This window comes from Ictalurus furcatus, chromosome 1, assembly GCF_023375685.1.
Source record: "Ictalurus furcatus strain D&B chromosome 1, Billie_1.0, whole genome shotgun sequence".
Taxonomy (NCBI): domain Eukaryota; kingdom Metazoa; phylum Chordata; class Actinopteri; order Siluriformes; family Ictaluridae; genus Ictalurus; species Ictalurus furcatus.
This window is the reverse complement of record NC_071255.1, coordinates 7,735,155-7,763,059: the sequence shown is the minus strand read 5'-3', so window position 1 is coordinate 7,763,059 and position 27,905 is coordinate 7,735,155. Positions and strand designations below refer to the sequence as shown.

General features: G+C 38.9%; 1 protein-coding gene across 3 annotated transcripts; it reads right to left on the bottom strand.

Annotated features, from left to right (window-relative positions):
• Positions 1–6,989: 6,989 nt before the first annotated feature.
• Positions 6,990–25,730, bottom strand: fxyd6l (FXYD domain containing ion transport regulator 6 like). 3 transcript variants are annotated; one of them, XM_053623065.1, is made up of 9 exons: positions 25,545–25,730; positions 15,810–15,869; positions 15,119–15,145; positions 13,314–13,337; positions 12,799–12,822; positions 11,312–11,386; positions 8,782–8,820; positions 8,544–8,574; positions 6,990–7,455 (listed from the first exon to the last, which is right to left on the bottom strand). In XM_053623065.1, the coding sequence occupies exons 1-7, from the start codon at positions 25,672–25,674 to the stop codon at positions 8,783–8,785; spliced, it is 378 nt and encodes a 125-aa protein (XP_053479040.1). In that variant the 5' UTR covers positions 25,675–25,730; the 3' UTR covers positions 6,990–7,455; positions 8,544–8,574; position 8,782. The 3 variants fall into 3 exon arrangements, with proteins under 3 accessions (XP_053479040.1, XP_053479059.1, XP_053479048.1); XM_053623084.1 differs by lacking the exon at positions 25,545–25,730 and adding an exon at positions 22,591–22,909; XM_053623073.1 differs by lacking the exon at positions 15,119–15,145 and having other exon boundaries at positions 25,545–25,714.
• Between the last annotated feature and the right edge of the window lie 2,175 nt (positions 25,731–27,905).

Here is a 27,905-nt window from a genome sequence, read left to right as displayed (position 1 = left end):
CCCATTAAAACCATTAGAATTTATGTAATGGTTTCTGTTGGGGGGATTTTCAGCAGGGTTGGTAGCATCAATCAATCAATCCATTGATTATTGCCAATATTGAATATAATACATATAATACATATTCCCCAGACTGGTGGACCCATGGAGTATGACTGATACAATCTCTGTGTGCTCTTGGATATTCTCGGGAGACTCACTGCTTTCACATTTCACATTAAATTGCACAAAGTCTTTTGTGTTCAAATCTGGCTACTAGAAATATTGACTTCCTGTTTAATCCACCAGGAATGCAATAACAGCCTTCTTCCCATCTCGGATCTCCACCTGTAGGCATGCCAAGGTGACCTTAGAGGTAAATCAGTATTTAAAAAATCAGATTTTTTAATCTGAGGGTGCTATACAGGAAGAACCCTAGAACCAGATAAAGAGTATAAACTCCTGCAAGTTAAAAATGCAATTGTAAATTGATCAGCTGGTGTATTGAAAAAAGTGGTATAATATTGCCGTAATAATATTAATGTCTTAGTGTAGCCTTTTCTCCACTTCAGAAAGACAAGGTCACTTTATTTAATTAAACAAAAGTTAATGTCCACTGTTTGATGTGCGGTGTTTGAATTCTAATATAAATGTATTAAGTACAAACTGTTTTGTCTTACAGCCATGCTTTCTGGTTGTTCAGTGGTGACAGCATTCACCAACTCAGGAAGTCTTTCTTACATAATCGCGGCTGCATTGTGTAACACTTATGGTCACATGTCTTGACTGAAACTACTCTGAACTGTCCTAAAAAATTGAAGTGTGAATTAAAAATTTTTATTTAAATATAATTTCTCATCACTGACATCATTGATGTCACTGACATCATGGACACTCTTAAATTAACCCTGAGGTCCAGGAATTGGCTCTTGATATGGACGCATCAGGTGATTCTTTTGGACATAATCTCCATTAGTCTCCAAGCAGCCAATTAAATTGATCTGCAATGCAGAAAGGACAGGGACATTTTGAGACCATATATTTAAAGCAAACCCATCTACAGTAATGTACTCAGTATTCATATCTTGTACTAAGTTGTGACACAAACGAGCGTCCTTGAAAATATGAGTCAGGAACTGGCTCAGGCCATTATGTGTCAGTGCTGCTACAGATCACAGTGAGGTAAACAGAGGAAAAAGGTCTTAAGGGGTTCTACAGTATATTCAAGTACTCTTAAAGCCCAGTTTGTTATGACTAGATGTTTCTGGAAGTGTGTATTTTAATTTGATTTAGTGTTCATTGATGCTATGCACTGACTTTCTTTTAAAAGTCATTCATGCACTCACAGGGATGCTCTAACGTTGCTTTTGACTCAAGGTTGTGTAACGGGTATAGAAAACACTCCTTGAATTTGATGTGTAGAATTACACAAAAAGGATGTGTACCTGGTGTGACTGTCTGTTTGTGTGAGTGCTTTTCCTTTTAATTATCGTGATGTCATTGATTTGTGTAATTTCCTGTTTTGGCTCCTCCTCTGCCCTTTTGCGTTATGCATGAATGGGAGAGGAGAGAGAGAGAGAGAGAGAGAGAGAGAGAAAGAGAGAGAGAGAAAGAGAGAGAGTGGAGAGATTAAATGAGAAATTGACCCAGTTGCCGTCCGCCTGTTTCTTTCTGGATTAAATAAAACACAACGCAGACTACAACCAGTTACAGTTGCAACTTGAAATTCACAACCTCCAACCAGGAAAAGTCAAAGCCCCCCCCCCCCAATAATAAAAAAAAATTGCCATTTTTTTTGGTCTGTACCTAGTCAAGAAAAAACTTAGTGCCACTGATTATGTTATCTGTACTCCTGACCGTAAACACAAGACATGTGTCTGTCACATTAACATGCTAAAAGCTTATCATACTCAAAAGCCACATACTCATAAGTTGCAAACTCTTATCATACTCATGTATTGCAATAATAAAGCCTTTTCTGTTGGATTGATAGCAGTACCTGATCACAGTGAGGAGCATACTGATGAGGATTCAAATGGGTTATTGCAATGGCATGCGCCACAAACCTTTTCAAAAAACATTTTCAAATTCTGAAATGTCCTCCAACCTGTCTTCCCTCCTAGGTCATTTTCCTGACTACCAGAAGGCAGATTTGCATGCTTCCCGTATCAATGCAACTAAAAGAGCGACCATGAAAGAAGTCAAATATTTGTTGGAGCATGGGTTAAAGCAAACACAGTTGTAACCCATGGAGTTCACTTTGTTTACTGGTCCCTAAGGTCGATAGTTCATATTGACATTGTACCAATAAAAGGGGCATTAATGCTGTTACAGTCCCTAATTCATATCCTTTGCCTAGGATAAAAGACTGTATAATGTTTGTTCAGCTTATTTGAATTCAAAGTTGAACTTGCTTAAAGGTTATTGGCAGGTGCCACTGAATACTTGTGCATCGGATATTTCTGCTTTCATCCCAGCTGGCTTCCTGCAATACACAGTTATGCTATTTGGACGTCGAAATGCTCCCACAACCTTCCAGCGACTAGTTAACATTGTGTTGTCAGACGTTCCAAACTGCTCAGCTAGTTCGGATGACCTTGTCCTCTTCATGATGGAGTGGCCCACTCTCTTATATGTGCTAGATATGGTTTTTCCACTCTCTTATATGTGCTAGATATGGTTTTTATACTGGACAGGTATGTCCAGTAGATGCTAAAGTAGCTGCCATTTAAAATTTTCCTATGCTGTCAACATGCCGTGAGATACAGTGATTTCTGGGTATGGCATGGTACTACTGTAGTTCCTGTAAAAACTTTTCTGCAGTCATTTTTTCTCTCACGTCTTTGCTTAGGCCGTCCAAACTCATGGTTTGGACTCTAGATTGCCAACATGCTTTTGACTGTGTGAAAGCTGTTATGTGACTCACCCATTCTTGTAGTCCTAGATTTTTCCAGGCCTTTTAAACTTGAAGTCGATGCCAGTGCTGTAGGGGCTGGAGCTGTTTTGTTACAAGAGGATGCACACTGCGAGTTATTTTTCACTCAAATTTAATAAGCACCAGGTAAAATACTCTATTATAGAGCAGGAAGCGATAACGTTATTAGCTTTAAAGTTCTTTGAAGTCTATGTTGGTTCTAGTTCCCTACCCATCATTGCATACGCAGAGCATAACCCACTGGTATTTTTGTCCTGTATGTAAAACTAAAATCAAAGGCTCATGAGATGGTCCATAACTAGTACAAAACTATAACAGAAATAAAGCACAAGAAAGTTTCTGAAAATGTCTAAGATGAACAGAATAGTTGTATGGTAACCCTGTGTTGTATTTTCGCAAACGTTTGCTCTTTAGGGTGGGAGTGTTACGTGTCAGTGTGCTTGCATTTGTGTGCTCCCTCTGCTCTTTTTCCACTGTTTGGTTGTTCTTCTGTCTCGGGATGCGATTTAATCGCCATTAAATGGTTGACAGGACTTGACCAATGGGAAGGCAGGAGCCCGACCAAAAAAAGTTGGAGCTATCAGTTTAAAAGCAACACATTGGCTCACTGTTAAACTGTTACCCTTTGATTGCTACTGAGTTGTTTTAATTGTTGATTGGGTTGCTTGTTGCTTTTTTCTTCCAATCCACCCTTATACTTGGTTTGAGAACAGGTAAGATTGTGCGTGCACCTACATCCCATCACGTAGGTGCTTTCGATGTCTAGACACACTAGGTTAGATGGCAGGTGTATTTCTTGTTAGCTTTGCCTACTGCAGTTAGTTTTTGTTTGATGCTTTGGCAGTCAAGATAGCTACTTTAAATACAGCCTAGTGTAGTCCTATTTTGTTATGTTCATTCCTTTGGCACAGTCCATGTTGTCTCTTCTAGGTGAGACTAGTTTCCGCGGCGTCCTGGTTTCATGGTTGTCTTGTTCTTTACTGTTTGGAAATACCAGTCCTGCTGTTTATGTGGTGGAAATAAAAGCTACAACCATACCTTCAATCTCCGGTCATACTCCCATCCGCCATCATTACTATCATCCAACCAACTATCGTTATCATTCTTGCAATCACCCTAGGCCTTTGCCTTCTGTGGGAATGTAACATCAACTTGGGGTAGTCTTCTCGACCATGAGTCCCTTCCCTGTTTACGCAGTGATGTCAATTCACCATGACCACGAATTTACATTGTTATAATTTAACTGAGTTATACTTCATATACAAGTATTAGCTTTAGATCAGTGAACATACAGACATATTTGCTTGTTAAATGTAAAACACTGACCATAAAGTTTGAGCAGTTGCCATGGTAATCTACTGTACCCCTGAATGACTTATGATATACACTGCACCTGTTGTAATTCAGACCAGAGGTTTATATCAATGTGCTCTTTCAATGTCGTTTCTATAGTAACAACTCACCAAATAATAGTGTTTAGACTATAGATAGAAAACAAATGACTGCTAATTATATTTAATGCCCAGGCAACATATAAAAAATGACTCTTTAATTCAGTCATTTGGATCTTATTCGATACTTATAAGTAGCTTATAGACTGCTGAGAAAAAGTATTTACTCCATCCTGATTTGTTCTGTTTTTGTGTATCTCATACTAAATAGTTTTGGATCTTCAAACAAAATACAACATAAAACAAAGGCAAACTGAGTAAACACACAATATATCCATCCATCCATCCATCTTCAACCGCTTACGCCTTTTCAGGGTCGCGGGGGAACCTGGAGCCTATCCCAGGAAGCATCGGGCACAAGGCGGGGTACACCCTGGACAGGGTGCCAGTCCATCGCAGGGCACAATCACACACACACACACACACACACATTCATATACTACGGACACTTTGGACATGCCAATCAGCCTACCATGCATGTCTTTGGACTGGGGGAGGAAACCGGAGTACCCAGACGAAACCCCCGCAGCACAGGGAGAACATGCAAACTCCGCACACACATGACCCGGGCGGGAATCGAGCCCCGGACCCTGGAGGTGTGAGGCGAACGTGCTAACCACTAAGCCACTGTGCGCCTACATATAATACATTTTTTATTTATTTTATTGAAGCAAAAAAGTGTTATCCAACACCTGGTACCCATGTGAAAAACTAATTGTCCCCTTAAACTTAAAATCTGGTTGGCCACCTTTAGCAGAAATAACTGCAAACAAATGCTTCCAATAACTGGCACTATGGTGGAATTTTGGCCCACTCTTTACAGAACTGTTTATTTTAGCCACATTGGAGGATTTTCAAGCATGAACTGCTTGTTTAAGGTCCTGCCACAGCATCTCAATTGGGTTCAAGTCAGGACTTTGCTAGGCCACTCCAAAACTTTCATTTAGCTTGTTTTTTAAAAATCCATTCAGACATGGACTTACTCCTATGCTTTGATCATTGTCTTGCTGTATAATCCAGTTGCACTTGAATTTAAACTTACGGACTGAAGACCGGAGAAGAGCAGAAGAGCAGCATTCATGTTTCCCTCAGTTATTGCAAGTTGCCCAGGCCCTGAAGCAGCAAAGCATCCCCACACCATCACAGATGCTTGATTGTAGGTATGGTGTTCATTTTGTGGAATTATGTGTTTGGTTTATGCCAGATGTTTCACTTTTGACTCATCAATCCACAGAACATTCTTCCAAAAGGTTTGAGGATCATCAGGGTGTGTTTTGGCAAAATTTAGACGAGCCTTAATGTTCTGGGTTAGCAGTGGTTTTCACCTCGCCACTCTTCCAAAGATGCCATCTTTGCCCAGTGTCTTTCTGATAATGGAGTCATGAACATATATTGTCCTATATAGGTCATATATGGACCTTTATTGATGCAAGAGAGGCCTGTAGGTCCTTTGATGTTGTCCTTGGCTCTTTTGTGACTTCCTGGATGAGTAGCTGCTGTGCTCTTGGAGGAATTTTAGAAGGTCGGCCACTGCTGAGAGTTCACTACTGTGCCGAGTTTTTCCATTTGGAGATAATGGCTCTCACTGTGGTTCTTTGGAGTCCCAGAGCCTTTGAAATAGCTTTGTAACCCTTCCCAGACTGATGTATTTCAATCACCTTCTTCCTCATCATTTCTGGAATTTCTTTCAACTTTGGCATACTGTGTTACTAGGTAAGACTTTTTAACCAACTTCACGCTGTTGAAAAAGTTCTATTTAAGTGTTGATTTGATTGAACAGAGCTGACAGTAATCAGGCCTGTTCAACTACATTATGAATGCAGTTTCATAGATTTGGGGAATCTACAACTACAGGGGCAAATACATTTTCACACAGGCCCAGTTGGTATTGGATAACTTTTTTTGCTTCAATATATAATTATCATTTAAAAACTGTATTTTGTGTTTACTCGGGTTGCCTTTGTTTGGTCTTAGATTTAACTTGCATTTCTGAAACAATTAACAGAAGAAATCAGGATGGGGCAAATACTTTTCCACATCAACTGTGTGTATGTGTGTGTATTTACAGCTATTTTGCAGAACTGACATAATGGTATTTCATGATGAAATACAGAGGCTTATGCCACCAAGATGTACACTTACACCTTGTGAACACTTTATGTAGACTATATGGCCAATAGTTTGTGGACACCTGACCATCACACCCATATGTGGTTCTTCAACAAACTGTTACCACAAAGTTGGAATCACACACTTGTATAGGATGTCTTTGTATGCTGTAGCATTATGATTTCCCTTCACTGAAGCTAGGAGGCCCAAACCTGTACCCTGTGCACAAAGCAAGTGCCATGAAGACATGGTTTGCCAAAACTGAAGTGGAAGAACGAGTGGCCAGAACAAAATCTCGTGGAGCTTATTATAACAACAAAGGGCGACTAAATCTGAAATAGGACAAGCACATACAAGTGTGTGATGGTCAGGTGTCCATAAACTTTGGGTTGGTCATGTAGTATATATTCACTTTAGGGCCTAGTGTGTTAATTAACCCCTATCCAACCATACATCAGTGATTTTAGTTTCATTTGGTGCTTTTGTTACAGATTATCACAATCAACCACTGCATATTTCATTTAATCATGTTTATTTGATAGAAAAGCTGTCAGTCATGTGTTCTCTTAACCCAATGAATAATCTCAACAGCAAATCAGTATCTTGCAAACAATTAAAAGAATTTACAAAATGTAAAAAAAAAAACCTACAATATGAAATGAAACTGTACCTTAACACTTCATAACTACAAGCTACAGAAGTCTAAGGAAATGTCAAGGGATCTTACAAAACAGGTTTTGTGGAGAAAAGTAAGTGAATGAAAGATCAGGAAGAAAGAACTGCAATCCCTACCACACAATAAGAGACTTTGTCAACTAAGAATATATGGATCAGATATTAGAGAGAAATGGCAGTGTTGAAATGGCAGTGTTGGATGAAAATGATGATTAAATCAGACATAAGTGTGAATACGCTTAAGAAAACCGGATCCTTTTAGGCTTTTGCCATCCAACTCCTGTCTCCTTCTGGTGGTAATACATGCTGCCAAACAAAAAAAAAAATGTATTAATTAAAAAAAGAGTCATACAATGGAATAAAACATACAAATATCTAATGCAGCTCTACAAGTAAATACACAAATCCTTTCATTTGAAATTAGTTTTTTTTAGAAAGTGGATTTTGAAAGATCGCATTTGAATGAACTTTAATGAGTTAGCTAGGTTTGTCCAGATTTTGAAACTACTGTTGCCAAGACAACAATTCTCTAAGCTTAAACCTCATCAGGACCATGCTTATTCAACGTGAACAAGCTTAGATCGCATATTTAGAACCATTAGAGATCCAGCAAACAGCGATTTGAACAAGCAGTTCATCTGTGTGGCAAATCTATATTATGGATTATGTCTTTGGACAGATTACTTAAATGAGTGATAACCTGGGGATGAGATACATTGCTTTCCACAGCATAAATGTAGGAGGATTGTTGCACACTTTTTATAGGTGACCTTTATAGATCAGTTAAAAACTGACCTATAAAAGGTGACCTATTAAAAAGCCCTACTTAATGTGTTGGCATGACTTCTTTAGATGAGCAAAAATAAAACATTAGCAGAAATGTATTAAATTGCACATCTAAATTAGCAATTTAGCATGAAAAATGTAACTAAATCTTGGACGAGCATTACGATTTCCTTACTCAGATTTAGGATCCCATAACCACATTAAACCAAACAGGCCTCTGTACCATTAGCACCTAACTGAACTGTTCCACTCGGGTATAAAAGGCTAATTAGCGTTTTAATTATGCAAAATGATGCACACGATTTATTCACTCTAATACTTACATTTAAGTACAAGGGTGCCAATATTAGTGGATGGCACTGTACACACTAAACCATTTTCTGCATTTTGTGGCGTCTAATTTCTACCTACTGTATAGAATCTGAACTTGGCATATGTCCACGGCCCCATCAAGCAACAGTAAAGTGTCAGTCAATCAATCTGACTGGTGAAAATAAGTCTAATGTATTCGGTAATCATCAAAGATGATATGTCATAGTTTTTCCTGCCATTATGCTGATAGTGATCTGCTATGAGGGTTACACTCAGTGATGACAAAGATTTCTTACCTCAGGTTGCTTCTGGATTAAATCCAATAGCCTTGAATGAAAAATCAATTAAAATGTTTAAAATTTTGAATTTAACTCATACTAAACTGATGCAAGGCAACAAAACCGATGCAAGGCAACAAAGAAGAATAGACAGATACTGAGTGTAAAAACCAAACATTATACACTGCCTTGCATCACATGCTCAGGAAAAAGAATCTTAAGCTATGATGTGGCCTGCTTTTTCTTCTCAACTCACTTTAAGAGGCCTGGCTTCCTCTGCAACGGCACTTTCGGCCTACAGGAAACATGAGAGAGAGAGAGAGTAGTTAAAAACTGACATAAATCAGAGTTAAAAAAAGACTAACAGCATTAATTTACACACACACACACGCAATCAAAATTATTCAATCCCACTGCAAATCAGGTTTATTGTCAAAATTTACAGACTTTCAGCTGTTTGCAATGAACAAATCAAACAAAAGCAATTGAAATAGTTCAACACAACGAATGCTTCAAGTGGTTTCCCCAAATTCAATTGAAAATGCAACTTATAATGACTTCTCCAGTTTCAAAATGATTCAACCCCTTCACGGCAAGCATCTTTAGTACTTAGTAGAGCACCCTTTTGCTGTTATGACCCGCTGCAAACGAGATGCAAAGCCAGACACCAGCTTCTGCAGTGTTCCTGAGGAACCTTAGCCCATTCCTCATGAGCAATGGCCTCCAGTTCAGTAATATTCTTGGGTTTGCGTGCTGCAACCGCCTTCTTCAAATCCCACCAGAGATTTTCTATGGGGTTCAAGTCACTTGACGGTGATGGCCCTGTAGAATCTTCCAGGACTACTTCTGCAACCAAGCCTTGGTGGAATTTGAGGTATGCTTGGGATCATTGTCCTGCTGGAAGGTCCAGTGACGCCCAAGCTTCAGCTTCCTCACAGACAGCATGACATATTCTCCTAGGATTTCTGATACTTCAATGAATCCATCTTGCCTTCCACACGCTGCAGGTTTCCAGTGCCAGAGAATGCAAAGCAGCCCCAGAGCATCACCGAGCCTCCACCATCCTTGACTGTGGACAGAGTGTTTTTCTTCATTCTTCTTCCTCCAGACATACCGCTGATCCATCGTGCCATAAAAGTTCCAGTTTTGTTTCATCAATCCACAGAAAAGAATCCCAAAACTTCTGTGGCTTATTTATATGATTTTGAGCCGACTTTTCTTGTGCTTTTGGGTCAGTAGTGGTGTACGTCTTGGAGTTCTGGCATGGAAACCTTCTGCATTTAGTACACACCATACTGTACTCACTGAAACCTCAGTGCCGGTTGCCACCAAGTCTTGCTGCAGGTCTTTTGCAGTCACTCGAGGATTTTTCACAACCTGCCTTCTCAGAAATCTGCTTGCAGCTGTTGTTGGCTTCCTTTTTCTGCCCCATCCAGGTATTTCATACATTTTCTACCCCTAGCCAGTTCAGGTATTTCATGTGTTCCAGCTCAAGCACAACTGGTGCAACTAATGAAGCCCTTGATTAGTAGCACCAAGTGTGCTTGAGACAACAACTGTTTTGTACATTTGTGCTGTTGTGAGGGATTCTATTCAGGGGGTTGAATAATTTTTATTATTCAACTAATAAAGTCATAAGTTGCATTTTCAGTTGAATTTGAGGAAACCACTTGAAGCATTCATTGTGTCAACTATTTCAATTGCTTTTGTTTGATTTGTTCATTGCAAACAGCTGAACGTCTGTAAATTTTGACAATAAATCTGATTTGCAATGGGGGTTTAATCATTTTGATTGCAACCGTGTATTATACATACATACATATCACACACATATGCACAGTATACTGTGTGTGTGTGTGTGTGTGTGTGTGTGTGTGTGTGTATATATATATATATATTTCCCTTTTATCCTCAATTTATTTTACAAATACAACTGCAAATCATCATGCATGCAATAAAACTATGTTCAGATCATCAGGAAGATTTCTGTGAGCATCACTAAAATTAAACTGGCAGATATTTTATCCAAAGCAACCAGTAACTAAGGCAGAATACAATCCAAACACACAGCTGAACAGTTTAGGTTTCGTTCTCAAGAATCCAACTGTGGCTCTCTGCCTGTCCTGGGATTGGAACTTGTGAAAACATGCTTGTAATTAAGCACAGACATTAATCGCTGATCTACACCAGCCTCTATATGCATTATTTTAATTACATAAACTATTAAGTCATTGAGAATGTTGACCAGCACTGCAAATTGTGCCTCTCCTCCTGGAGTGTAACTTGTTTACAAGAGTCGACTAGTTAAGTACCATAATAAGTGGGGAACGGTGTTCGGGATCATAATGGCATGTGTTGTACAACCTTTAAGCGTCTATAAACATCCAACTTTGAAAAAGCCCTGTTTCTAATTTTGTTTGTTAAAAGTTAGAAGAACACAGTAGACCTAACTGAGGACAAAATCTCATCAACTATTCCTGGAATATACCAAGACATGACTGATAAAATATACCAATTCTTTAAAAGCCTACCATAGTTAAATGGCATAGCTTAAGGCCTGGATGTATCGCTTCTAGTAATTGAATTGGTTTTTGAAAAAGGAGGATGGCATCAAGCCAGAGAAATAATAAATATCTAATTGGAAATTTGGCAAACTGTTTAGAACACTCCTACTGGCTAAGTCTCTCTGTGAACAAAGGAGTATGCTAATCAAGTATTTTAAGGCGGTGTGTTTTTGGATGTCATATTTGCCACAAACAAAACTCCCACACCCAACACCAACTCACTGATGATTATAAAAATCCCCAAGAAGAAGAGCACAGCAGCGAAGACCAAACCGCCAATCCGCACCGACTCGTAGTCTAAAATGAGAAATCAGATTACATACAAACAAGGTTAATAGAAAATATATGCAAAAATACACATAGGAATTGCACAGGGACATTTGTACATGGTCTACGAATATACTAAGGTTTTTTTTTTTTTTTTTGCAATGATTCATATTTTCATTAAGCATGCATTCAAGAATGGAGATATATCACAGATTAGTGGATTAGTGAGCTTCTTGAGTGTTGACACACATGCGGCACCCAGTATTTATGCCCTAACCTTACATACCTGTCCTGTTCATTAAGAACTTCAGTACAATCTGAATATGAGAGCCATAAATATTTTGGAACTAAATTCTGCAGCTTGGTGGATCTCCAGAAATGTGGTTCAGTACGTCTGAGCAAAGCAGTGACGTTAGAAACTGTGGGAACGGCCTTGAAGATAAAGCACCACATGCTTAACCGACCCCTCATTATCATGGTCATCATCTCTTCTGGCTGAGGAAAATTACTGGAGAGCTAAACGTCTGTTTGGTAAATTTCCTGATCTAAAACTCGAAAACATGTATTTACTGAGGTCACATTTCACAGCAGTAAACACTGCATTGTTGCCAATATGCCTCAATGACACCGCTGGTTTAGAAGAGAAATACAAAATGTGGACATATGATACGCCTATTTAACATCATGGGTTTCAGAGTCGCACTTTCAAAGAGGACAGGAAATGACCGTGCAGTCGCAGTGAATATATTAAAATACTTGTGTTGGGGGAAACTACTGCAATAAGTATACTTGTGAAAAGGATTATGTAGCCTGAAAAATTTATAAATATAATTTATCATTATTATTCATGCAGGTATAACATGCATTGTTAATGGCAAAAAAAAAAAATGCTGTTTTTTTTTTTGCTCATGATGTGCATTATGTGTTTTAACATTTCATTCATTAGAAAAGAATAAAACAAAAGCTGGCTTGGAGGATCCTTTCTTTGGCTTGATCTGACAGGAAAAAAAAAATAACTGGCTGTTTTTTAATATGCATCAAACTGAAGATATTAAACAGACAAATGCAAGAGCAAAGATTGAGGTTGTTTGACTCGCTGTGCAAATGCCTGGCCCCTGGGGAGACATTTTTCCATCTACTTCAGTGAAAACACAAATACCCGCTGACCTTCCCAGATGTTTCCTGATGGGGGGTGGGAAAAGCCACTTTTGGAACGCCACAAATCAAACTGTATCATCCAAATGTATTATTCGTGCAATCAAAGTGTTAGATAAACGAAAAGCGCAAAACTGAAGGTGGTCTGATGAGGCTGTGCACCGAAATGATGTAGTGCAGACCTCCTTCAGCACACTCTGTACATTTTCACTGTCCATCAGAAAGTGGAATTTCCTGTTCTTTGTGCCAGATCATTTCCTAAATATATGAAATCTCACTCCACTTACCATAATGAAATGGACTGTCATAGTCTGGAAAGAGAAATAAATAATAATAATTAAAAAAATAAATAAATAAACACATGAGACTCGTTCACCAGTGTTTTAACACACATTATGCATTATTAAGAACCAAAAGATTTGGATCATTTTGGTGAGAGAAAACTGTCCTGCAACAGCTTCCCTACTCTGGTGTAAAGCTGACTACACTGTGAGAAAGTGAGCCCAAAGTGGATCTTAAACGGTTGGGAAAAACAGGCTGTGGCTCTCGACACCTACCACGCTACTGTAGTAGTTTCTTCCACACTCCAGACTTGTTTGCTCTACAGGAATGTACTGCAGTAATAACAGCTCTCTAGCAGAGGATCTTCACAAACATTTTCCTTCCCCTGCTGTGGTTCAAACATTTTGTTTTACATTAAACAGAGCTAGATTTGGCCTGGAACCTTTCTCAGTCATGTCTAATGATGAATTAATGTGATATAAATGTATGTGACATAAAACAAGCAAACAAACATTCTTACCGTGGGCATCATCCATCGTAGAGGCTGGAGAGAGAAAGCAGAGAGGAAATCATTACAGAAACACTAAAAGAATGCAATGCATTGTAAATGTTTTGTGCTAACTGAATCGGTCAGGAAAGCATCATGATACATGTTGCTTTAAAAAGTTACAATAATTGTAGCCAAAAAGAAGCCTGAGTTTAGGCTTACATAACACTATGGCATTCCCATGCACAAAACACGTGCACACGCGCGCACATTCTTTCTCTCTCTCTCTCTCTCGTTCTCTCTCTCTCTTTCACTCACACACACAAACATGAAATGCTATCAGTCTATTTATTACTGCAGGTTTATTACTCCCATGGCTACGCATGTCTACAAAAGTCTTTTATGTCTTTCAGTTCTTTCATGTGAAAAGATTATTTTGCACAACAAAAGATTTTTTGCTCACGGAGACCAAGAAAATATCGCCGCAATGTCACACACGTGTCTTTTTTCCTTAAATCACCATGGGAACATTGGGATAATAAAACAGAGGACACAGACACTATTGGAGAAACACACCCACCATGGCAATGTGTTACCAAAAACAGACTAGAGTGCACAGAGAGGAAATATGAATCCTTATTTTCATCCCAAAGCTAATGAATGGGGTGTTTGTTAAGAGAACCAAAGTGGTTACCTTACCAACACCACCACCCCCAAACCCGGACAAAGAGGCCGTATCAGATTCATCGACATTGCAAACAACACGGTGCAACTGTGCACTTCTGTGTTTATATGTGGAATTACATTGGCATGCACACAGGAAAAGAAAAAGAGTCTGACAGAGGTGCAAGGGCCAACTTATTCTCAGGACTCGTCCAGACCACTGCAGTCCACATTAAGGTCACCTACTACTGTGCACTGGCCAAATAATAATAATAATAATAATAATAATAATAATAATAAACACTCCAACAAGGTGTTGAGTGAAAATTATTCTTCATTCTGTAATAAAGTCTAAGGCTGATAAATCTTACAGTCAAGAGTCAAGGGTCCATCAATGAGAAAAGTCAATAGACAAATGTGCCATTCTTAGATTAGGAAAAAGTGGCATCAAATACTGTATTTAGATAATAACACATTATTGATATAATCCTAAACAACCAAATTTCCCCTTTGGGATTGATAAAGTACTCTCTATCTAGCTATACCAAGATACCAATTAAATTGTAAAATGGAAAATGGTCTTGAATGATGCAACTAAACTTTTTTCCATTCATTAATGTATCTTCAGTAAGCGCTTTGTCCTGGTCAGGGTCGCTGTGGATATGGAGACAATCCCAGAAATACTAAGCATGAGGCAGGAATACACCATGATTGGGAGGCCAGTCTATCGCTGAGCACCATGCACACACACACATTTTTAGAAGGTGGGAGAAAACCAGAGAACCCAGAGGAGTCCCATGTGAACATTGATCTTTTCTCTTTTCTTTGTTTTGTTTTTTTTTTAAACAAAACAACACTTTCTTTCACAAAGTTACCCACACGAGAAAATGTAGCACTTTCATGACTAAACTTTACACACTTTTGTGAGGTTTAGCACACCCACAGCCAGCAGTCAGCTGTGAAAAGTATTTCGTTTTACTCGAGAGAAGCATAGTACTGCAGTTTGTTTACTTTTTTTGTGCATTATAGTAATGAATCGTGCAGCCATTTTGGTGCACCCTGATGCAGAGCATGTTTCAAACTGCAAGAACATTAAAAATGCCAAACAAAGCTTTGCCAAAAACAGTTGGAGAGACACATTCCTTGTGCACACATCTAAGCCTCAACTCACTTACCTGGCATCTCCCTGCCAAAAGCTGAGCCTGGGCGTACGCACGCACACACACACACACACACACACACACACACACGCCAGGAAAGTAAATGGTAAACGGTCTGCACTTATATAGCACTTTTTAACCTTAGCAGTTCTACAAAGCGCTTTACACTGTTTCTCATTCACCCATTCTCTTTCACTCACACACACCAACGGATTACCATTAGGAGCAACTTGGGGTTCAGTGTCTTGCCCAAGGACACTTTGGCATATGGAGTCATGTGATTAGTGGACAACCTGCTCTACCACCTGAGCCACAGCAGCCCCCTTGCTGTTAGGGTGCCTTTCCTCGACACATCTTAATCCCAGTTTTGAAATAAAGGGACTTCACCATTCATGGCGTCATTTGCCCCAGGCTTGCTCCATGTAACATCATTTCTAACTGGTGGAGATGCAGAAACAGATGTTGCTTGTTGCATCTTCTCTACATTATCCCTCCAACTATGTGCTTAAAAACAGGTTACGTTGGGTCACAAAGCAAGCTTGAAATTGCCGCAAGCTAATCTCAATGGCTCAGAATAGTCAAAGATCCATCAGTTGAGACACCTAAAAATGATTTTCCCGAAAGTTCCATTTTGTACCAGCTGTGTCACAAAATAACTAGTAAGAGTATGAAAAGCAGCACAGAGAACAGGAAAAAGAACACTCACCCAAAACTGGAGCTAGGTGGCAAAAGCAGAACAGCGCTAATAAAGAGAGCTCCATCTCGTCTGAAAAACAAGAGTGTGTGTGTGTGAGAAAAACAGTGTGCGCGCGTGGGGTGGGGGGGACGGGGGGTGGAGAGAGAGAGACAGCGAGAGAGAGACACAGACACAAACACACCCACCTGCACTCTTACACAAGATTATATACTGCTGCTGTGAACAACTTAGTGTACAATACATTGGGGGGAGATTCTGCCCTGGAGGGTAAACAATGATTTTCCAAAATATTTTAAGCAAAATTTTATAATATAATAAGATATATATAGTATGTCTCAACACAAAAAAGATATACTCAGGAAACACATGGAAACAATTTCCACACAAAGTCTTAGTAAATATAACTAAGCATAGGTTTACAAGGCACCAAGGATTATTCTCATTACAAACTGTAAGTAAATTTTAACTAGCAATGTTCTCTTTTATTAGTCGATTTTACTCAAACTTCAGTTAAAATTCACAGATTTGTTGGGGTCATTTACCGAACCGTTTTTTTTTTCCCCCCAATGGTTTCCAAAGTCAGATTCCTGGTAAACGGTATATCTTACAAGAGATATTTTGGAATGAGCCCCAAAAATTAGCTTTCTTGAGGGCTTGTTGGTGAGCTGACGAGTTTGGTCAGTGTTTTCGAGCACAAAAGAACACTAAGATAGCAGTGCAGGACAACTCCACGAGCAGAACTGGGACATGCTGTAGATAAATAGCTACATCACTGACAAACATTTGTTTCTTTTGTATTTTTATTCTGCAATCCCATCCAAAACTACTGCATGACAAGGCCAATTCATTTGTTTTTGCTGCAGATTGAAGACATTTGAATTTGAGATCAAAAGATTGATTTCCATATGTAGACGTGTTAAACGACATAGAACGCAGCACATTTTGTATCAGACCACCTAATTTTTAGGCGAGTAAAAATATTGGAACATGTGACTGATAGGTGTTTCTTGTTACCCAGGTGTGTCCTGTTAGATTGATTGTTTAAACAATTCATAGCTCTGAACATCTACTCTTGGTTTCTGCCTTCAGTTTCACCGGTGAAGACTGCATTTGTTGATAAAACGGATAAGCCAACATGAAGATGTTGGAAGCTGGAAGAAAAGCCATTTTGAAGCTGGGAAAAGAGAGAAAATCAATCAAAGGCATTGCACAAGCTTTGGGCATAGCCAATACAACAATTTGGAATGTCCTGAAAAAGAAAGAAACCACTGGTGTACTGAGCAACAGACACTGATTGGGCTGGTCAAGGAAAACAACACCAGCTGATGACAAACATTGCGAGAGCTGTGAAGAAAACCCCAAAAACAACAGTCAGTGACATCATCAACAACCTCCACAGGGCAAGAGTGAAGGCATCACAATCCACCACTGAAGACTTCGAGAGCATAAATATAGAGGACATATCACAAGATGCAAACCACTCATCAGCAGTAAGAATCGGAAAGCCAGATTGGAATTCGCAAAAAAGAAACCTCTACCAGAGAGTGGAGAAAGCATACAAGCTCATCTGTGAAACAAAAGACTTTATCGGGGGGGGGGGGGGGAAGTGGATGATTTTAGACTTGCCAAGTGAATCACCAGACCTTAACCCAACTGAGCAGCATTTCACCTCCTGAAGAGGAGACTGAAGGGCCAACCCCCCCCCCCCCCCAAAAAAAAACCAACAACAGAAAAACCCAAGAACTGAAAGAGACTAAAAGACTGAAAAAGCATCATAAAAAAAGAAACCAACCATTTGGTAAAAATCATGGAGTTACAAACTTAATGACGTTATTGCAAGAAAGGAATCTGCAACCAAATATTAAGTACTATTTACTTTAATTTACTTCAAGACTTATCTGTTCCTATATAATTTACTTCAAGACTTATCTGTTCCTATACTTTTGCTCACCTAAAAATTGTGTGGTCTGATACAAAAGGTTCTATTTTTTATGTTGTTTAACACCTCTAGATGCAAATAACAGGAAATAAGATCTGAAATCCTAAACTCTCGTCTCATCTCCATCTTATGATCTCAAACGTCTTTGGTGTGTAGCGCAAACAAATGAACTGGCCTTGCCGTTCCAATAGTTTCGGAGGGGACTGTATATGGAAGAATCAAGGCTTTTAGTCCGGGCTATTCATTTTTAGTCATACTGACTTCAGCTAAACAAAAGTTTTCATTTGTTATACATGTTTAGATGTAACGTGCTTCACGGTGGTGTGGCACACGCTATATGGCCAATAGTTTGTGGACACCTGTTGCCACAAAGCTGAAAGCTCACAATTGTCTTCACTGCAACTAACAGACCCAAACCTGTTCCAGCATGACAATGCCCCTGTGCACAGAGTGAGGTCATGGTTTGCCAAGGTTGGAGAGCAAGAGCTCAAGTGCCCTGCACTCAAGCTCAATCCCAATGAACACCTTTGGGATGAACTGGAACACTGACTGCATCGCAGGTCTCTTCATCGATGCCTGACCTCATGAATGCTCTTGCGGCTGAATGGACAAATCCCCACAGCCACACTCCAAAATCTAGTGGAAAGCCTTCCCAGAAGAGTGGCGGTTACTATAACAGCTAAGGCATGACTAAATCTGCAATAGGATATTCAAAAAGCACATATGGGTGTGTGATGGTCATGTGTCCACAAACTGTTGGCCATGTAGTGTACATTGGTGCTGTAACTATTGTGCGTGCTTCTGAATTGCCACCACCTGCTGCACTTCGCATCTCAGTCAAGCAGCATTCCGGCTGATGGCTTTTACTAGGCAGGTTAATTACCACGCACGGACGATAGACAATCATTTCAGAATCAGAAGCATGCACCAGGGTTCGTACAGATGCTTCATAATAAAATTCCAGGACTTTTCTCTTAAGTTTTTATACAAATAGTTATTGTACTAGATCTCAATAACACATTCAGTTAAAAGTCCCAAAGGTATACTCAGAATTTGGCAAACATGCGTTTTCTTTTTATGCTCCATGGGCTTGGAACGATCTGCAAAATGTAGTTAAACTAGAGATATTGCCACCTCTGAGTACTTTTAAACGGCTTTTGCAAACGGTGTTAAAGGAGTCTTGCAAGTGCTCTTCTTGACTTTACCCTTATACAGTTTCTATGGGTATTGTTTTCGCTGATTATCTCTGTGTGAAACTATGTGCTGCCGTCTTGACCAGGTCTCCTGGAAGAAGAGATTGTGATCTCAGTGGGATCTTCCTGGTAAAATAAAGGATGGATAAATAAATAAAAAGCACTTTTTTTGTTTTTCAAGGAGTATACAAGAGATGTAATTCAAATATAATTTATTTCTTCTTTTAAAATTCCAAAATAAAACTAATAATAATAATAAAAAACACAACCCATTTTTATATGGCACCTTTTCCAGCCATGCTGAACTAAATTTGCATTTCCCAAGCACTGCTTCATCTTCAGCATGACATCAATATACCAACAACTTTCAATGGAAAGTCACTAGCTGATGTCATGCGCTAATTAGCATTTCATTACGTCATCGCGCCGTATTTCCATTCTGCCCAGTGTCAACATCTGTTTGCTTCTTTTCTACACTTTGTGCTCACACGCTGTATTTTAACACAGCCAAATTCCCAATAAAGCTGTTCTCATTTTAGGACTATTCTCATTATCGAATAATCGGCCAGTTATTGTTTTGATTTGTACCTTTCAATACTATTTTTCATTTATATAAAATAAAATCCACAAACTGTTACAAATATAAACTAAAGACTAAAACTTTGCTTAACACAACTGTTTTTCCAATTTTATATGTATATATATATACACATTACACACACACAGCCATTCAAAGGTTTAGGCACACTCATTCTTTATTTTTATTATTTTTGTTCCACATTTTAGAATAATAATAAAGTCAATAAAACTCTGTAATAACACAAATGGAACTATGGGAATTATGTTGTGATAATAAAAAAAAATCCCAAATAAATCTAAATAATTTAGTATTTTAGCATCTTCAAAGTAGACACCCTTTTTGCCTAGAATTTCCAGGTATGTATTCTTGGCATTTTCTCAACCGATTTCTTGAAGAATTTCTCTGAGATGCTTTTTTATCAGTATTAAAGGAGTTCCCACCTACTCTGGACACTTATTGGCTGCTTTTTGGAATAGTTCGCTCCAAGTCATCCATTAAAAAAAATATGTCGGGCACAATTATATTTTTGTCTACAACACCGCTTTCAAACATTTAATCACACACCTTCAGATCAAAAGGTTTTTACACATGATGCAGTATTAGACCATAACCACATCATAATGAAACTAAAGCCGAATCCAGGCATTTTTTTTTTTTTTCTTTTTCAAATTTAGAAATCCCGGCCGGACACTTTTTTTTAAGGTCCGGAAAAGAGGACATGTGGTCACCCTAACAAAGGCATTTCAGAGAACAATTTGTGTTCATTTCTACCAAATTAAATTTGCGCAAAATGTATTTGTGCATACACCAGGAGGTTGCTCAAGTGAGCCACGACTGGAAAGACAGAACCAGAACAATAATCAAGCAGCTGTCTATATTGTGTTATGTCAAAAGTTTAATTTATTTGCTTTTAAATGAAAAAAAAAAATTGTAATCCTGATAGTATTCCCATTTTTTTTACAAAAATGTACCTGTAAGCTGATTACTTTGTTTATTTTATGTAACTGTAATTACAGTTAACGGTTTTTTTTTTTTGTACCCTGATTACGTAACACTGTTATTCTGTTACTCCCAAAGCCTGGTCATGATTGTGAATCAGCTTATGAATAACGGTGTATAATTCTGCATATAGAAATTAAATACAATTTAAAAATAATTCAGAACAATCATGAATTTATAATGTGCACATTAAGCTACTTATCAATTTAACATGTCAATCGTGTTCATTTCTATATGCGCCCTTAAATTTGTGCTTGAACTCTTGGCCTTCAATCATTCTACTAGAACCTGATTGATCAATATACACTAATTGAAACATAATATGACCTTAAGTTTACATGCTACTTTTTCAAAGAAACTTGATCATCTTGAACCTTTAAACTCATTTTCAATATTTTGCCCTCTTATTCCCATAGAGTAAACATTGCAACATGACTAAGCAAGGTTATTTATTTATTTATTTTATTGTACTAGTGTGCAGGTTCTTCCCAAGCAAAACAACATTCTTCTAATGAACTCGGATACAGCGGTGTTTTCCCCCTTTCTTTAAAGCACACCCATTATGGTTTTGAAACGTGCCTAATTTTGTTTCAGAGGTCATTTCAGAGGCAGCATTACCGCCCAGAAAATGTCTCGTTAAATGATCCGTTCTAAATTATTTATTCTAAACTTCTCCTTTTAGAGAGCATACTCTGCTCTGATTGGTCAGATGTCTCAGTCTGTTGTGATTTGTCTACCGCTGTCAGCGAGCAGCCGATGAAGACCAGAGGCGGGACTTTTTGTTACAAACCTAGGTAGGTTAGTACAGGAAGTAAAGTCTGGAATCACTAACGACTCGTTTCAGCCGTTCAGAATCGGTTCCTTCTTTTGGGAGTCAATAACTCACTTTGCTGTGCGCTTTGATGTTTTAAACTTTGTTTTACATTCACAAACAGCTCTATAACACACCACATGAAAGGTAATATTTTGAAAAACCATAAATAGGTGCACTTTAACAAACCAAATACAGCTCATGAAAGACGCAGGAATTAGCTACGGAGTTGACGCTGGAATATTCAATGAGGTACAATGAGAGTTCAATGCAAGTCTGTCACCACTTGACTAAGTAGATGGTAATGAAGTTCATTACATTCGGTCGATCGTTAATGATTTTGGGTTTTTTTTTTAATAATAAATCCATGCACTCATGCTTCTGTAACTCCCCCGTCCAGACAGGAGCACATCACAGTACGAAATGAACACTCAGTTGTCTTGGCCTCAGCCACAGAGCTGTGTTTGTGTGTGCATGAACCAGACTCCGCCTGTTTTAACTAGATCATTTACATCACCCCAGCATGTGGCTAAGAAAAGCAAGGGATCTCTATTTCAAGACTGGCACCTTGAAAATGATGGTGTGCTGAGGGGTGGAGGGCTGCACTGACCCATACATGCTCCATGGCTTTTAGACACAACTGCATGTTTGTGCTGTGACTCCAGGCCACAAGGCCATGAGGGGATGGCAAATATTTTCCTCTCACTGCCTCTCAGAAAGTTCACAACCCAGTATTTACTTTAAGAAGTGTCCTGATATTAATTAATTAACTAAACTTAATACATTAATAAACAAATGAATAAATAACAATATTTTCAAAGAAATTTGCAACAGGAACAGCACACACAGCTATTTATTTATTTATTTATTTATTTATTTCCTTCCTTCCTTCCCCCTTTGAGTCCCATTTAGCTTCATTTCTTTCCATGCGAAAAAAACAAAACAAAAACATAGACTTTAAGCCCAACAGGCTTGTAAACATCATTAATACAATTATTTTGACTTTCATTACAAATGCATGCCACAGAGCTTTGCAAAACAAGTCTAGTACACGTAATGTGATCTATCACGTGACCCCCACAAATATTTTGTTGATTTGTTTGTTTGTTTGTTTATCATTTTGAATGCATAGAGCATTACAGTCTAACGCTGCTATTTATCAGGCTGTGGTACGACACGTTTTCGGATGTAAAGTTATACAAAAGTGTTTTTCATGAAGTCTCATGAGCCCGACTAAAAATGTTTTGGAGTTGCAATGGGAAACTCACCACTTAAAGCAGTTAATGCACTTAATGCAGTCTTCACCGTCGCGTGAGGTCCGAAATTGGGTTTATGAAGTGAATGAAGCACGGCGTTTAATTAACTCCTTTAAAAGTTCCAATACCTTGTTAAAACGCCGATTACGGAAAAAAAAAATAATATTAATTGGTGCTATAAACGCGGCTCGCAGTCCGAGAAACAGATGAATTACCCCAACAAATCTGCGGTCTTCGATGCCTCACTGCAGCTCCTTCGGCAACTTTTCGGATTAACTCACATCCGTCTCGTGCTCCACACTGCGTCCCAAATAACTCCCTACTCACTACAACGGTGACCTATCTAGAATACGGCATAATGGACTTCTACAGCCTACGTAGTGCACTATGTCCAATAAGAAGCCGTTTTAGGATTGAGACGCGACCAATCATGCCAAAGCGTGACTGAACCCGTTATTTTTGTTGCTTGTTCCTTACAAGAAAGCCATGAATTTGGAATGTCTCCTATTTACTAAGTTTTATTGGTTGACTTGTGTACACACACACACACACACACACACACACACACACATATATATATATATATATATATATATATATATATATATATATATATATATATATATACATATACATATATATACATGCATATACATAAATATACACATACACACACACACACACGTATATATATATACATACATACATACATATATATATATATATATATGTAAGTAAGTCAACCAATAAAACTTGCTTGAAAAAATTATTATTTATTATTATTATTATTAATTCCTTATAAAAGCCATGAATTTCAAATGTCTCCTATTTACTAAGTTTTATTGGTTGACTTGTGTACACACACACACACACACACACACACACACACACACACACACACACATATGTATATATATATACGTACACATATATACATATACATATGTATATATATATATATATATATATATATATATATATATATATATATATAAAGTAAATTAGTAAGTCAAGCAATAAAACTATTAAAATAAATAAAACCTCCTTTCATGGTTTAGGTTTAGCCGGTTGCTGGTTTTCTCTGTAAGAATTCCATGCATTACACAGAAGGGGGATGTGTGGTTTTGTGCAACAAGATTATGTAAAAAAATATATATATAAATAAAAAAATAAATAAATAAAAAACTTTATTAGAGCTATTGTTGTAAGCTGTTTTGGAATACAAGTTTTATATATTCAACAAGAATTGTTTAGCAAGTGCTGCCTGCTTTCCAATCCAGACAAGGAATCAAATCAAACATAATCAAGCATAACAATCATGGACTTGGCACATCATAGTCACGTCGATGGCATGACTATTCACTAACCACCAGGGGAGAATGGTCTGAATACCTGGTTGTACATGAGCACTGTCAAGACCTTCCAACAAACACACAAAGTGACTTATTATGATGCAGTATTTGCAATAAATAACATAGTCATTCCTTTTCTGCTCCTTCTCATACAAATGTCAGACATTCATACAAAGCTCTCTTCATAACAGCTTGTAACTATGGTCTGAGCTCCATTTAACCTGTCCTTCAAACTGTATATAAACTCCTATCATCTCATATATTCTCTTCTGTCATTGTGAGAGAATTGTCCTTATCGTCTTGTACCTTTTCTGGAAACATTAAGAAGTTGCACCTGCTAGCATTGAGTTGGTTTCCCTTGTTAACGTTGCTAGTCTTATTAACTTCACTCACCATGGTATTTGACAAGTTAGCGACCTCTGCTTTGTGTTTTTGCTCAGTGGCAGCAAACACCTCTCATACGTCCGCCGGGGTTGATTCCCTCAGCCCCATCTCTACCAAGCATTCACATGCGTTCATGCTGATAGCATGTCGGAGTACCTCACCATTCCACACACTCTGCTTGAGCCTACTAAGTATGTTGGACTCCATTTTCCCCTCATCTCTCTACCGGGTCAGGTTCAACATACTGTAATTTGATCAGTTTTTTTCCATGCTCCCTCAATGTCTAACAAACTGGTTGGCATGTGCTTAACCCTGCTAAAGTGGTCAAATGGGTTTCTCTCGCTGTACCATGTGTTATTTGATGTTGAGCTTGATACATTAATTGGATACACTAATACACAGCACTGGGTTGAGTGACCATTTCCTTCCATTTGCACCTCATTTGCTCTGCGAGGTCATATCCTCCCTCTGCATTTTTCAACTTTTTCTCCATACTCCAGTCAAGCAACTAACTGGCCTGTGGTTAAATGCTACTAGCCCTGAGCGCACCTACACTTCTGAGCTAGCTACATTAACCGACCAGTTAATTGCTATCACAATGACGCAGGGAGCTAGAGTATTCAGGTGATTTCTTCCTCTGCATTGTTGCAGTAAATGATGGGCAACTAACAGCACGGAACACAACAATTTGCACAGCACAGGTGGTGATGGAATTGACTATGCCACAGTACAAGTATATTATAGAGAGCTTTAAAGGAGGTCAACTAGACTGCACTTACTGGCATGTGCTTTAATTAGTATGACAGACCAGGAGCAGGTCGCCTTGATCCACCATTGAAACATTGCATCACTGGTGGTCTTACCAGATGAAGCTCTCTGCCCAGCTGTGCACTGCCCTAAGCACTAAATGTAGATGGATTATACTGCTAGCATTGGAACTAACACTCGGACCTTGTGCAAGCACTTGACAGGGAGAGTTATCCCATTCACCCCATGAGGCAAACCTTATACAGCACCCTGAGTCATCAGGATACTGGCATATCTGGATGACTGGATCCTGTGCACCCTCGCCAAGGACCAAGCCATAAAGGACAAATCTTACTCATGCACAATATAGGGCTCAGCCACACAGTGTCCTCAGAAAAATGAATTCATCGCTGTTAAGCTATATTAATTGAGAAAGCTAGCGACCCTGTCACCCCAAAGTGTAGCTGACATTAGTGTACTCACCAATGATATTCAACCAGTCCAGTATATGCATTGGTCCTGCTAAGAAGGCAAGGACTGTTGGCGACAGCTGCAACAGCAGATCCATTGGGCTTCCTGTAACAAAGAGCCTGTTGCTGAGACATGTCCTCATCTCAATGAGAGGGGCATATGTTCTAGCTCGCAGTGCAAACCTGACTAAATGAATCTGCTTGGGACCAATGCCCCAGTGACTGGAGAGAGAGATAGTCACTACAGACACCTCCCTCACAGTCTGGGAGGCAGGGTGGTGCCACAGGGGAAAGTGCGCCTGCTGGTGTGAGATCAGCACATATTAATCAGCTAAAAGGTCTATCTGGTCCTAAAATTCTTTTTACAGGTTCTGAGACCTCACATGCTCGTCCATTCAAGTATGTAATGACAGTCAGATATATATTGATATAATGAAATATGATATAATTTTTCGATTGCATCATGGAGGTACAAGGTTGGACGTTTACGCCTTGCACAGAAGCTCTTCAATTGGGCCTTTCTATGGTTAACCTCACTGAGAGCAACTCATATACTGAGACTGTACAATGGTGCAGCAGACCAATATAGGACCAGATCTGAGATCTGTCAAGGAGCAGGTGGACATTTTTGCCAAAGTCACTTCACTACAGATTGTGGTTCAACCTAGTTGGACTGCCCACTAGGACTTGCCCATCCAATGCCCAGAGATGCACTGACCCAGGACTCATCCTGCCATCTACTGTACATTTCTGCCTCTAATGATAATTGTTGCCACATTGCACATAATTAAGCAACTACACCAAAGAGTCCTACTTGGGGCTCAGAGATGACCAGCAATGCCTTGGTTCCCAGTACTACTTTCACTAATGGTTTAAACATACTGGTGGCTTCCCAAGGCATACTGTATCTGCTGTTCCAAAAGGTCTGTAAAGATTTGGCACCCTCCACCAGGTTGTTTCAGGATGAGGCATGAAATGTGCATTGCAATCTAACAGTCCAGGGCATACTCCTGAACACTACAGCACCTCATACAGAGGCCTGTGATGTTATGTGTATCTCATCGAATTCCCAAATTACCAACCTTTCTTCAGGGACTGCTGGACAGCTGCAGCTGGACTAAAAGTGTTTGTGGCAGCCATTGCATCTCTCTTATTATGATCTTTCTCAATGGGAAAAGGCGCCTCCATGTACCATGATTCTCTAAGAGCCCAATGTGGGATCTCTTCTTTGTGCTGGAGTCTCTTAGAGCCAATCCTTATGAGCCTATGCATGTTGCTGAAATGAAATGGGTGTCTTTAAAAACTAGCTTCAACAAAGAGATTGGGAGAGCTGCATGCTTTGGCTATAAGCTCCCTTTTGCATGCATTGGTAGGTTTCTGTCCAAAGTCATATTATCCAATTTTACAAACCAATCAATTGACATTGCAGCATTCTCTGAAGGCAAGCCTGCAGAGCATTCTCTGTTGTGTCCGGTGCATGCCCTTAGACGGTGGACATGTGATCCTCACACCAGCTGTTGTCTTACAAAAAAAGGAAAAGAGGAGGTCCCTTATCTAACCAGAGTTTGGCCCACTGGGTGGTGACAATCATCACCAGGGCTTACAAGCAAAACCCCTTACCATGACATGGCACTCTACAAATATTGTCTCCTTATCACAGGAATTACTCCAGTGTACTGCACAACTGTGCCTTCTCCATGTTAATGTCATCAGTATCATATTATCTGTATTATTTATAGTCAGCTCCTAATATCTATAGTTAGCTACTATATTTCTAAGAAATTCTATTAACTCAGGTGTTGTTTTTCTAGTGGGCTTGGCTGAAAGTCCAAGCATTATAGGTCATTACAGGGGTCAAAGGCAGTTTGAGGCTAAAGCTAGAACCCCAAGTTGCTCCCGATGGCAAGTTAGCGCCTTGCACTGGTGTGTGAGTGTGTGAGTGTGAATGGGTGAATGAGACACAGTGTAAAGCACTTTGGATAAAAGAGCTATATAAGTGCAGACCATTGCAACTAACTTTTTGTGTGAGAGCTCTATACAAGCTGGAATAAGCCAAACAGAAATGTAGGAACAATCCAGAACACCATGGAAACTTTCTGATCAGATCTATACAAAAATTTGCTTTAGACACCACAAGCTTTTTTTACTTTTAAGGGCTGTCTCAAGTGGTGTGCAGGGCTCAGGTGAGTATTTCTGCTATTGAGCCTGGTGGGACTGGATGATAAATGACATTATCATGACATTTCTCACATTAGTGAAGTTCTTGCAGGAGTTATTTTATTTTCATTATTATATTAAACAACTTTTGATACTTTTTCAATATTAAATTTGGTAACTGGTTAGATTCTATAACTTTTGATACTTTTAATATTGT

Coding starts and splice junctions, on each gene's coding strand:
- fxyd6l (XM_053623065.1), bottom strand. CDS start 25,674: ATGAGGACATGTCTCAGCAACAGGCTCTTTGTTACAGGAAGCCCAATG. Junction 15,870..25,544: donor GGACTGGTTGAATATCATTG/GTGAGTACACTA, acceptor CTTGTTTTTCAG/ACGAGATGGAGCTCTCTTTA. Junction 8,821..11,311: donor GGGGATTTTTATAATCATCA/GTGAGTTGGTGT, acceptor TGTTTCCTGTAG/GCCGAAAGTGCCGTTGCAGA.